The sequence below is a fragment of the Olea europaea genome, chromosome 5 (assembly GCF_002742605.1).
Source record: "Olea europaea var. sylvestris chromosome 5, O_europaea_v1, whole genome shotgun sequence".
Lineage (NCBI taxonomy): Eukaryota > Viridiplantae > Streptophyta > Magnoliopsida > Lamiales > Oleaceae > Olea > Olea europaea.
Window position 1 is genome coordinate 1,154,542 of NC_036241.1, and position 12,844 is coordinate 1,167,385.

At 34.1% G+C, this 12,844-nt stretch overlaps 2 protein-coding genes across 2 annotated transcripts in view; one reads left to right on the plus strand and one right to left on the minus strand.

Annotated features, from left to right (window-relative positions):
- LOC111394897 (protein FAR1-RELATED SEQUENCE 5-like) overlaps nt 1-716 on the minus strand; it is a 5,224-nt gene extending 4,508 nt beyond the window's left edge. Inside the window, exon 1 of the mRNA XM_023020947.1 lies at nt 64-716. Coding sequence (XP_022876715.1) covers nt 64-716 — 653 coding nt within the window. The remainder of the gene's footprint in view (nt 1-63) is intronic.
- A 1,301-nt stretch (nt 717-2,017) lies between these two features.
- Nucleotides 2,018-6,760, plus strand: LOC111394360 (cyclin-A1-4-like). Its single transcript, XM_023020131.1, has 11 exons — nt 2,018-2,569; nt 3,518-3,896; nt 4,006-4,142; nt 4,707-4,799; nt 4,909-5,042; nt 5,210-5,285; nt 5,362-5,438; nt 5,523-5,556; nt 5,650-5,799; nt 5,906-6,040; nt 6,296-6,760. The coding sequence occupies exons 1-11, from the start codon at nt 2,327-2,329 to the stop codon at nt 6,365-6,367; spliced, it is 1,530 nt and encodes a 509-aa protein (XP_022875899.1). The 5' UTR covers nt 2,018-2,326; the 3' UTR covers nt 6,368-6,760.
- The last annotated feature ends 6,084 nt before the right edge of the window (nt 6,761-12,844 follow it).

A 12,844-nucleotide genomic window follows, 5' to 3' on the forward strand; every position in this document is an offset into this window, starting at 1 on the left:
CAGAAAACATTCTTTAGGCGTAAATCATTATCCAAGTCAATACTGAAATAAAATCCCGAGCACCGTGATTGCATTTCAGAAAAGTAAGACTGTATTGCAAGTGCGTCACCCTCACCAAGTCTTAGCCGTCTCACTTGTTCGATATAGTTCCGACAATCCTTCTCTACGCAAGCCATATTCTCATAGCCACCAGACTCAACGACTACAGAGTTAAAACTTTTATGTAGTGGTATTCCTGCTATATCATTCACTTCGAGCTTCCGTTTCACGTGTACACTCAATTCTCGATTACATCGATACAATCTTGACTTAGTAGGACTTGTCTTATGATTGTGGTCAAGGTGAACCATGTTAATTTTCCAGTATCCGTGAATATCTAAAGATGCAGATATTCGAGCTTTACAACCCGTTTGAATTGTTGGGTGTGGCTTCAAAGAAATGCTTGTATTACCACTTCTTCGTCCCTCCCGACTACATGTGAATGTGACATATCTCAAAACACCATCATCATCCTTCGACGAACTCCTTTTCCTAACTGGAAAACCTACGGTATAAGCATATCTTGCATAAAATGCATACAGTTCTTTTTCATCCTTGAACTGCATACCAACCTCAGGCACGATCAAACCATCTCCTTCTACATTTTCATCTTCCACACTATTGACATTGTCGCAGACATTCTCATTTTCAGAATCCATGAACACAACATCTTCCATATTTGGCAGATCCTACAAAATATAAACCATCACCCAAAAATTATGTTTTTTTTTTGTTTAGCGTAGGAAAAGTAGTTCCACAATAAATTTATATAATAAAAATAAAGCTTAACTCTCTACATTATTCAGATTATTTTATTTTTTTTGGATAAGGTACATTATGCAGATTATGTTAATTATAATTATTAATACATTAACAAACAACAAAATATAAATATATTCATGATATATAAACTACTAAGAACACTGATGTCAAATGAAATTCAAACAAACAATACCTAGAACGTGACTTTCTACTAAGGTAAGACAAATAAATTTAGAACCCTTCTCACCTGGTAGTGGTAATGAACTAAATGGGCAATACCACCAGCCAAGTTTGGGAACGAGCATGTATCGCTGGAAAAAAATTGCAAAATTTTCAGCTCATTTAAACAATAAAATTCCATTCACAAATTCGTACCTTCCTGTGTCATGACCCGGTTTCGGAGATGGGGAAGATGGGCAATAGCGTTCAATGCCGACTTCGTCGACGACACAAGCAACCAGCCAAGTTTGGGAACAATCACGTAATAAATGAAATAGATTTTGGAAAATTTCAGCTCAAAACTCCAACCACATGAACGTACCGTCGTGTGTAATGACCCAATTTCAGAGATGGAGAAGATGGGCAATCGTGTTCAATGCCGGCTTCGTTGCAATCCCGCTCTTTTTTGCCGCCCTCAATTCCTCTGCCTTACTTGTGTGCCTGTGTCAGAAGTCAAGATTTTATAAAATGGTCAGTAAGTGGGTTAAACATTGTAGACCAAATCCCTACCGTCCATTGGTTTTTATTCTCAGCCATACACGTCATTTTGTCAACCACTTTTGTCATCTAACTTGGTACAAGTAGCATTATTGATACAAATAAGTATTTATTTTCTACTTATATCAATCTTCACTTATTTTTGTCATTTTTGCATTCTAAGGACAACGTGCTTGTCTTCTGCGTTTCCAATGCAGGCATGCAGCGAAAGATCCGCTCCGGTTCAAATTCGAATTCGAATTCAAATTCGAAAAACACACTAAAACAACAGCGCCTTTCTCTCAACCACCAATCACAACTTGCCAAGTTAATTACAATTTAAATTTTCTCATTTCTGATTGGTCGTTCACTAAATCACTTGTCACCACATAACACCCCAATTTAAACGGACAGCTCCTGTGGGCCCCATCTCTAACGAATACCCAAACTCAATCAACGGTCCAGATCTTCCTCAATACAAATCAACCCTTTTTCCCCGCCTCTAAAGTATCCATTAAACCCATTCTTCTTCACTTTCTATTTCTACTGAAATCCATGAATTGAGGTTGAATTCAATTTTTGAAACCCTAAAGCGTAAAATTTCGACAGGGTTTTGAAAATTCCTTTTATAACCCAACTTTCCCCCTCAAATTTTGAGTTCTCTTGCCAATGTAATTTTTAGAAAATCCATTTCTAAGAATAGTTGCTTAATTTCAAATTCTGAAAGGTTTTAGTGGGAAATTCCAGTTGGGTTCTTGAAAAATCCTTTTTAAAGCCCTGTTTTTCGATTCAAATTTTCAGTTCTTGCCATTGTTCATAAGTAATAATAATGGCGAGTGCTGCCGGTGGGGGTAGGAGGTCTACGACAGCAACGGCGTCATCACTGGCAAAGCGGCATGCGTCAACATCGTCGGGATCAGAGAATTCTGGGAAGGGAGCTACGGCGGCTGCCGCTTTGTCGTCTCAGCATGCGGCCAAGAAACGACCGGCGCTAGCGAACATCACCAACCAGCGGCATGGTTCTGGTCCCTCCAATCCGGGTCGGAAATCCCTGCCCGAATCATCAAGAATTGTAAGTCCAACTGTTGATCTCTCTAGCGAGTTCGTTTTTATGGTGATCCTGCATGAAGAATAGGCTCTTCAAATCATAGAATGCCTTCTGCAAGGCGATAATAAAAACCTTTTTTGGCTTTTATGCATACATGAATGCACAAGATCATACATCCAAACATCTATTTCATTTTTCTTTTTGTTCACTGATTTTTTTCTCACATTTCCCGTCAAAAATGGGTTTTCGAATTTTTTGAAGCCGAAATTGTAGTTCCATTACGTTAGAAAACTTAGGGATGAATTTTGATTAATCCATTGTTCTGGAGAAGGAATTAATTGTTTGAATCCTGGGTTCTTCTTTAGTATATCTGTAGTATGAGACAGACACACCACATAAACCAAGCTAATTTTGAGGGAAATGTGGGATTAACAGTAATTTCGTTTCTTGTCAATGTTTTCTGCTTAGTTGTGCAAATCTTTGTCCCATTGAGATTTTTAGGAAACCTTACGGATCAAAGGAAAATAAACTCAATAGGCGACTATAAATAGCTTGATTACTTTTATTGGTTGTATTAGTAATGCGTTCCAAACTGTTGGGAGGATGAGCTGAAAGTGCGAATTGTTTAGAGCTTTCATTTGAAGAGAAGTTAGAAAAATGTTCTTGATTGATGCTTGAGCCTTTATAGGTTGGGAAAGTGAATTCGTACAAGGCAATGTCTTTGTTGAACTGTTATTTTCTTCTCTCACCAAATGTAGAGCTTTTTGTTTCTAATTTGGATTACACTTTTGAATTGATTTGTTAAAGAAGTAATATTATAGACTTTCTCAAGTTGAAAATGTTTTGCAACTGAATAGATAAAAATGTGCTGCCAAACAAATTTACTTTTTGTCGTTTTGGCTTCAAACTCGAAAGCTGATCTTCTTCTTCTAGCATTATGCGATTAATTTGAATATTGGTTTAAATTTGTAGGTACCGTGCACTGCCAAAATTGTGAGCGTCAAGAAGGGGTCTTCGACTTCGACTTCAACAAATGCAAGCTTCTCAGTGCCTACTCTGCCTTGTTCCAATGTGAAACCGAGTGTGGTTGTTTCTAGTAAAAATACTGCTTTTTCAAAAAGTAATGCAGTGCTCTCCAGTATTAGTGTTGCGCCTGCACCATGCAGTATGAATGTATCTCCAGATCAATCAGTTGGTCTTTCAATTTCGATCGACGAATCTATGTCTACCTGTGATTCCTTGAATAGTCCAGAGGTTGAATACATAGATAATAATGAAATAACAGCAGTTGATTCCATTGAGCGAAATACATCCAACAAGCTCTGCATCTCAGAGTGCGTGGAAGTAGCAGGTAGTTCATTGTGATCTCTTTACCGTACCTTTTGATTTGTCTTGGTAGTAGGTGTGTACATTTTGATTTTCATGGTTTGTAAATATGTTTCATTACATCGTGCGTGCAGGGAACATATGCAAGCGAGAAATACTTGCAGCATTGGACTCTGATGATATGGTTGTCGATGTTGATGGCAATCTGAAAGACCCGCAGTTATTTGCAACCATTGCTTGTGACATTTACAAGCACCTGCAAGCATCTGAGGTTAAAATTCTATTTATCCATTTAGAAAATTGTTGAAATAGTTGAAATGCTTCACTAGTATTAAAGCATGACGCACATAAATAAAGATCAATATATTATCTCCTTAGCTTTTTTATGTTCAGATTTATCCTAGTCTCATGAGCAATCGGTTACATGTTATTGTGCCAGGTTAGCACGTGAAGACTGTTGCATATATAATGTTGAATGGATAATTTTATCTCAATTATATAGGGCAAAAACTTTTCCTTTACAGTCGTATGCAAATGGAAAAGTTTATTCTTAAAAAGTGTGAATCACTGTAGATTCCAGAAATTTAAATTTTGTAATGTTTGTGATTGGTAATATGTATCAAGAATTTTAAGTGTAATGGGAGTAGCATTGACCATCTATTTCTATTTCTCTCACAATTTCAAGTGTCCGTTCTCAAAAGTTCTGCCTAAAGAAATCTGGAAATCTGGATACTGCTTGACATGGTGTTGTGCAGCGGAAGTACTTTTCTCCATGATAACTTGCTGATTATTTGTTTTATGATGTTCACTGTATTCCCTTGTTTGTGCAATTTAGGCAAAGAAAAGGCCTACTACTGACTTCATGGAAAGAGTCCAAAGAGATATCAATCCCAGCATGCGAGCAATTCTTATTGACTGGCTTGTTGAGGTAACGAGTTTATATCTTAATGTAGAGGACTTAATCTGTCATCTTTCGTAAAGAATTCAACCTTAAGCTCAACATGAATCTTGTGTCTGACAACAACGTTGAACTGCAGGTTGCTGAGGAGTACAGACTTATCCCAGATACACTATATCTAGCTGTCAACTATATAGATCGTTATCTTTCAGGAAACATCATGGATAGGCAAAAGTTGCAATTGCTAGGTGTGGCTTGCATGATGATTGCATCGTAAGATTCGGCATTTTGTCTATTTCCTTTTCCGTTCATATCTGTAACTCTGAATGATTTCTCTCTTATGTCTGTCTACGTACACCCCTCTTTCCCTTTCTTGTTAAGCCCCAAAAAATGCAATCGTTTCTCTCAAATAATTCATAATATGAGTTTGTACTTTGCAGCAAGTATGAAGAGATTTGTGCGCCACAGGTGGAAGAGTTTTGCTACATAACCGACAACACATATTTTAAAGATGAGGTATCTTTTGATTTCCACGAAGTTCAAATATGCTTTTAGCTTTGAACTACAATTAAGCAGTTTAAGACTCCAACAGGTTTTGCAAATGGAATCTGCTGTTCTGAATTACCTGAAGTTTGAAATGACTGCCCCTACTACTAAATGTTTCCTGAGGTGATCATTGGATTTTTATACGTCGAAAGAAGTATTTTAGTTTAAGACATGCTGGGTGTTGACTTTCTTTTCACTTCTTTGTAGGAGATTCGTTCGTGCTGCACAAGATGTCAATGAGGTATCATCTCATTTACATTATATGTAAATAATTACTTAGGAGAGTACTAATCAGTTCTAATTTGCTTATTTCTGGTCATTCGTTATGTTCCAGGCTTCATCCCTGCACTTAGAGTGCTTGGCCAACTACATTGCAGAACTGTCTCTTCTAGACTACAGTATGCTTCGCTTTTTCCCATCCTTGATAGCAGCTTCTTCGATCTTCTTAGCCAGATATATTCTTCTCCCTTCAAAGATGCCCTGGGTATGCTTTTAGAAATGTTGCTTGGTTGCTTAAATTTTTCTATAATCTTTTCTTCTTATTATTTCTAGTTTCTTTGTTAGTAATTCGACTCCTAACGTTAATGCAGAACACTACCCTGCGACATTACACGCTCTATCAGCCTTCTGAGTTACGCGACTGTGTTCTGGCATTACACGGCCTTTGCTGCAATAGCCACAACTCTAGTCTACCTGCAGTCCGGGAGAAATACAGTCAGCATAAGGTCAGCATAGTTTCTTTCGTCCCAATTAATGCTTCTCATACTAGAATGAAAATGTAGAAGACTGGTAGAAAAATAGGATGTCTAAATCCTGGGATACCTTGTCCTGCTAGTCGAAATCCTAAGTAGCACAAGTTAATAATCTTTTCAAGAATGGCAGTGGATATTTTTCACTAAATCTTTTGTGCATGCATAGTAATGCTGACAAGCAAAAGCTCTATAAACTCTTTGAACTAATGCGTTCCTGTTGTGAATCAGTACAAGTTTGTTGCAAAGAAGTACTGCCCTCCATCAATACCCCGAGAATTCTTCGAGAACATAAGCAGCTAGTCTCGAGATCATGTTGCCGTCCCAATGCTCCATTGGATAGACTTAAAACTCACACAGTTCATCTTCTACTGAAACTCCAGAGAATGGAAGACATATGCAGTTTGCTTCCTCATCCTTCTTGATGACGATACGTGCCAAATAAGGCCCGACCTGGAGTGGCGTCGTAATCTTGTTAACATTTGTATGGTTCAACTGGTATGGACTGATTTACATTGTATCATGCAAATTCAATTAGTTTTAGACTTAACCTAGTTGTATAGATGAGTTTTGTTATAATTGGAGTTTGTCCTTGCATTTTGCTATACAATTTCTTGCATAAAAAGACAGTGCCGTAACAAAATATAGCCGTCAGGTACTTCGAATTGACTTGTGTAAAATTGCTTCGAGAGGGTACTTCGAAAACATACATGATAACCGATACCGAACATGGCTTGACATAACAATACTTGCCAGAAAGAAACTACAAAATGTTACAATTTGTATGTTTTCAAGACTATTTCACATTAGCCTTTTTTTTTTTTAATTCCCTATTTTGTTGAAAAATAGAATTAGTAACATTGGTTTTCAGGAGAAAAAGTAAGAAAATATGGTATTTGCTTCCTCATCCTTGTTGATGAAGATACATGCCAAATGAGGTCTGACTGGGGGTGGGGTCGTAATCTTGTTACCATTTATATGGTTTAATTAGTATGAACTGATTTGCTTACCATCATGCAAATTCATTTTAGTCTTAGAGTTAACCTAGTTGTTATATAGATGAGTTTTGTTCTAACTATAATTTGTCAACATATTTTTTTTGTACGATTTCTTGTATAAAAAGACGAAGCCGTAACAAAATTTAGCCACGAGGTAACTCAAATCAAGACTTGTGTAAAATTGCATCGAGAGCACACTTACAGAACATCCATAACAACCAACAGTGAACACGTTGCAACACTACATGTTAGTATGTTATCACATTTACAGTAGATATTATAACTCCTGCTCACTATGGGCAGAAGATCAGATCTGAATATAACAATATCTGCAAGAAAGGAACTACAAAATATACCTTAACACACTATTTATTACAATTTGTGTATATTTTCAAGGTTGTTGCCATATTGGAAAATCTTGGCAATAAATCCTAAAATCAAATTCCTGGCCCTTTGTTATAATTTGTTGAAAATTTCAATAATCACAAGCTCGCTTGAAAAATTAAAAAAAAAAAAAAATCATATTCTACCCTATTTTGGTACTATTTTGTCTTTATTTCAATATTTAATGGATTAAATTAAAGTGATGGTCATCACAGTGACCTCAATAACGTTCGTGATACCATTATAAGGGAATGGTGCCCAATTAATTATAAAATCATGAACTATGCTTTCACTCGGGGATGTGAAATATAATTAGATTCGTTATATCATTCTTTATTTCTCTTTCTTTTTTACACTAAGGGCCCGTTTGATTGCGAAGATGAAATTTGGGTGGAAGGAAAATGAATTTCAAAGAATTAAATTATTTAGAAATTGTTTTATTGAAAATTGTAAATTATTGTGTTTGATTGGTATAATTTTTCAAGTGGAAAATGTTGAAATAAAAGTATTTTTTGGTGTTCGTTTGGTTTTATTTTACATGAAAATTTTCAATTATGGATAAAATTTACTGGTATTGGGGATTGTTTCCATTGCCACAAAAAAAAAAAAAAAGACAATCATCTATCTTTCGGTGTTCATTTGGCTTTTTCTACATAAAAATTGTCAATTAAAGGGAAATATTTTTTACAATATTTCTTAGAATTTGATTTCATTGCCCCAAAAATGGTTTATGTGGCAAGAAACTTGGAAATGAAATTTTGGAGAAAAAATGTTATCAAACAATGCAAAAATGGAAGTTGTAAAATTTTCATCTATCAAACGTACCTGAAGTGAACATAACATGCTCATTCAAGAACTATCGAGTCTCGATCGGGTGAAACCCAAATTTCGTGAGATATGATTGGACGTCACACGATCAATGGTCCGAACCAATGTTTTGATTAAGAAATTTGACCATTGGTGGCATTCAAAAGCAGTTATGGTTTTTTAGTGGTCCCCACATATATAGTTGACCGTTTTCTGATCGTCCAACGTGGGAAGAACAAAATATAGTGTATTTTCCCTTTTTGACAGCTTTCTAATGAAGATGAGAAGTCCTAACTTTCCACAATTGGAGTTTTCAAATTAAAGTAAGGGTTTGTTTGGTTGTATTTATTTTTTATGGAAAATATTATTTTTTCATCCAAGTTCTTATTTTGGATTTGGAGTGTCTGATTACTATTTTTTCCATTGAAATAATTTTTCAACTTTTGAAAATATGTCTAATTTTCCTTCTTTTAAGGAAAATATTTTCTTTGGTGGAGTAGATTTTTATTTTTCCTCAAAATAAGGAAACCATTTTCTTTTTAGGTGATATTTAACATGTCAATTAAACACACTTTTAATGTTATGATTTTAGGCAAAATTATACCGTCGGGCTCCACCCAAAGTGTCGTCCGAATAGCAAGTTGGTCGTCTGCTAGTTTTAATTATGCTTGCACAATTAGTTTCTATGAAATAAATCATTCAAAAATATGTTGAAATTGTCATGTGACTCTAATGTATCTAATTTTATGGAATTGGGTTTCGTTTTCTTAATTAGGATTAATACTTAAAGATTTGAGTCGAAATGTGATTTTATGAGAGTCGCATGATAATTTAGCGAAGTTTTGAGAGTTTTAATCACTGTGAATTATTTGTGCAACTATGATAAAAATTTAGTAATCAACTTAAAATATTTTTAAAGATTGAGGACCAACTTAAAACTCGAATCAATAATGTAATTCTCCGTAAATTTATTTCAATGAATTACTAAAATAATATAGTCTTAAAAGATTTAGTATTTATTTTCATCCTACATACATGCTATGGAATTTTCTAAGTTTTAGTGGATCGTATCTTTATGTACTCGTCGTATTATAAATATGTGATGATAGACTCGAATGTATGATGTTTACGTATATGTACGTGCAAGTGCGTATAACAAAATCTCAAAAGAATAATATTTGTCTTGGTTCTAACACTTAGTCAAGATAAGGGAGAACTCGATTTGTTGTCATAAAAAGTTTATAGATGAAATTCTATTCTTTATGCGTCCTTTCATTTTCATAATAATGGTAAACAAAAATATGCAAAAGTAACTTACTTGAAGTTTGAGAATTTTTTTATTTTTTATATAGGAAAAATAAAAATAAAAATTATAATGTTGTTACTTAATTATAATTTTCTTCATCCACGATCGAGTTTATGAGGAAAAACCCCATACAAAAATAATCACAAATTATTTTGAATAATAGCAATAAAATATAATAATTACTCAGGCGGTATTTTTATATATCGAGTTGAAATATATAATTCAAATACGTGAAACACCAAATTTAATTAATGGACATAGTGAAGATTGTACTTAGAAATAGACAAATAATTAACTTACTGTTTTCATCAATGACGAGGATTTGAAAGCACTGAAAAAAAAAAATAAAAAAAAAATCACTAACGTCCCGTTTGGTCCACATTTCTTAAAATTCATTTTTTTCTCAAACTCATTTTTCATTCTACATTTTATGATACCCACTAATTTTATCATTTTTTTCAACCTAACATTTTATCGATTTTTATCAAAATTCGCTGCAGAATCTGATTTTATAGCAACACTATAAATGACCAAAAATAAATAAAATATTATTTATCATATTGTATAATAGAAAGTAGTAAGTTTCAAGCATGTCTAAGTATTGTGCCTTAGAACTAATTGATTTTGGATGTAAACTCGTTTAATATGACTATGAAATTTTACTTATGCCATATCTATTATTTACTTGAATTACTATTTCAATAAATCAAATTGAGAGAGATCATATATTCAAGTTTTGGTAACTTGTTAATCATAAGAAGTTGTGACTGTAGAAATAAAATTACACATGGTTGAATTTTAAATTATTCGTGATTGTAAGTAATAATGAGTTACTAATATCATTATTACAGGTAAACCAACACGTCTGTCCATTTCTTACTTGTGAAGTGAGCTGATTACACAAGCTAAAATGTAGTGATGTGTAAATGGAAGCATATATGTTTTGTTAAGAGAACAAAATATTGGAGCATTGTTGGAGAGATTTTATATGGATAACCATCTGAATATCAATAGTTAATCTCTAACATTTGATAGTAGAATTGGTTATTCAACGTAAGATCATCTTAGTGTCTTATATGAGGACGGTCAGACCTTATTAATGTCGGATGTTGCTCTATTAAGAGTCGCTAATGCGATATTGTTTGGGTATGTCAAGAATTATATGAAGGTTGTGAACTATCAATAAATAATTCAACACTCTTCGGTAGTAAGACTTTATGTTATACGTTTCATTTGGTTAAGTTAATATTGAAATCCTTGACTAAGGTGAGTATATCAATTGAAAAGTGTCTCGACGTTTATTGATTTAAGAGTGGGATGGAATATATAATCGATCTTCGAGATGACATACTTTCATATAATAATTGATCGGACTATATTGATGAAAGAATTATATTTTTTACGATAAACAATAAGTTTGATTTTATCACATTATGTAATATTTTTCGTCACATGACATTATTAGATATCAATATGGGACGACAAATGTGAATTAAATAATTTAGGTGAATTAATGATATATAAAAATGGACTTTTAATCTATCATATCTTGATTGGATCAAAATAATTATTCACGTCGTCCAACATCGTGATAAAAAATCTACTGGGTCACACACAAAAAGGGGAACTAGAAGAATTAATTAATTGACAAGTGTCGAACATTTGAGACTTAATTAATTAGATCATTTATTAATGAGCTTAAATTAATTGATTGAATTAATTAACTTATGAACCAAATTTAATTAATCTGATTAATTAAAGAGAAAATTTCATAACTAAGAAGATAACTATTACCCATTTCAAAAGCAAGAATACAAGTTTTAAATTTCAAAAATCAGAAATTCATTAAAATTTATTAATAATTTAATTAATTAATAATATATTTTATTAATTAAATATATTAAGGTCATGGATCTATACACTTTGGTCACAGATTCCCAATTTAATTAATCGTATATTATTTTTTGATCACAAATTAAAATTTTTTAATGTCAAAAATTATTTGACGGTCACAATTCAAAAAATTTATAGGTAACAATTTATTCATCGGTCACAAATCAAAAATTTATACGTTGCAATTTATTTATAGGTCACAGATCATAAATACTATAGGTCACAAATTATTAATTTTTTAGGTCACAATTTATCTTATTGGTCACATAATGTCAAAAATTATTTGACAATCACAATTCAAAAATTTTATAGGTCACAATTTGTTCATCGATCACAAATCAAAAATTTATACGTTACAATTTATTTATAGGTCACAGATCATAAATACTATAGGTCACAAATTAATAATTTTTTAGGTCACAATTTATCTTATTGGTCACGTATTTTTTATTGGTCACATATTAACCAATTTAATGGTCAAATTAACAAATTAATCTGTGACCACCACCAAACAATCACTGCCTCCAACACCGCTGCCGGCACTACCATCACCCTACAGCAAACACCACGATCAAAAACAAATTAACACATCCGAGACCACAACCACCTACAGCTCACTATCGCCGTCGCACCCACTGCCACGACCACTGTTGTCTACCATCACAACCACCGTACCACACAACACGACCACCGGCACAACCAAAACCACCACAACCACCACATCGCCCCCACGAACACCACCACCACCGCAACATCCCACCAGAAAAAATCCCCAATCTGCCACTAGACTCTACCACCATCCCACCGCCCATATCAACAACCAACACCACTAGTATCATCACCTCCACTCAACCACAACACCACCACAAACACATCACCACCACAGTAACAACCATCACAAACAATTGCTGCCAACCAGGGCTCGCCGCTCACTGCAGAGTTCTGCGGCGACCAAATCACTGCCGTGCACATCTCAATTCCCCACCATCACCCACCATCACCGATCTGTGAAGAACACACCATCACCGATCTGCTCCACAACGAACACACCATCCGGATCTGCTTCATCATCTCGCACGGTGCGATTCTGAAGAGAGAAGGGAGGGAGGCGACTGGAGAGATGAAGAGATAGAAAGAGACGGGTTGTGGGATAGTGTAGAGAAAGGGTTGGAATTAATTGGGATTTGAAATAATAATTGAAATAAAAATTCTGATTTTTGAAATGTTAAACTTCTCCTCTGAATTTAGAATTCATGATTTTAATCCTAGGGTTTTTTGTAATTTCCACTTAATTAAATATTTGGATTGGCTTATGTTTAATGGGCAAGGCAAGCCCACTTAAACATCCGTAAACAAATAATTAGGGTACATTTAGTTTGCTGCTTTCAAGTT

Excerpts from the sequence above, each read along its gene's own strand:
- LOC111394360 (XM_023020131.1), top strand. The coding sequence starts at position 2,327 with ATGGCGAGTGCTGCCGGTGGGGGTAGGAGGTCTACGACAGCAACGGCG. Across the intron at positions 5,043-5,209 it reads GCTTGCATGATGATTGCATC|CAAGTATGAAGAGATTTGTG; the intron begins GTAAGATTCGGC and ends TGTACTTTGCAG. Across the intron at positions 5,286-5,361 it reads ACACATATTTTAAAGATGAG|GTTTTGCAAATGGAATCTGC; the intron begins GTATCTTTTGAT and ends AGACTCCAACAG.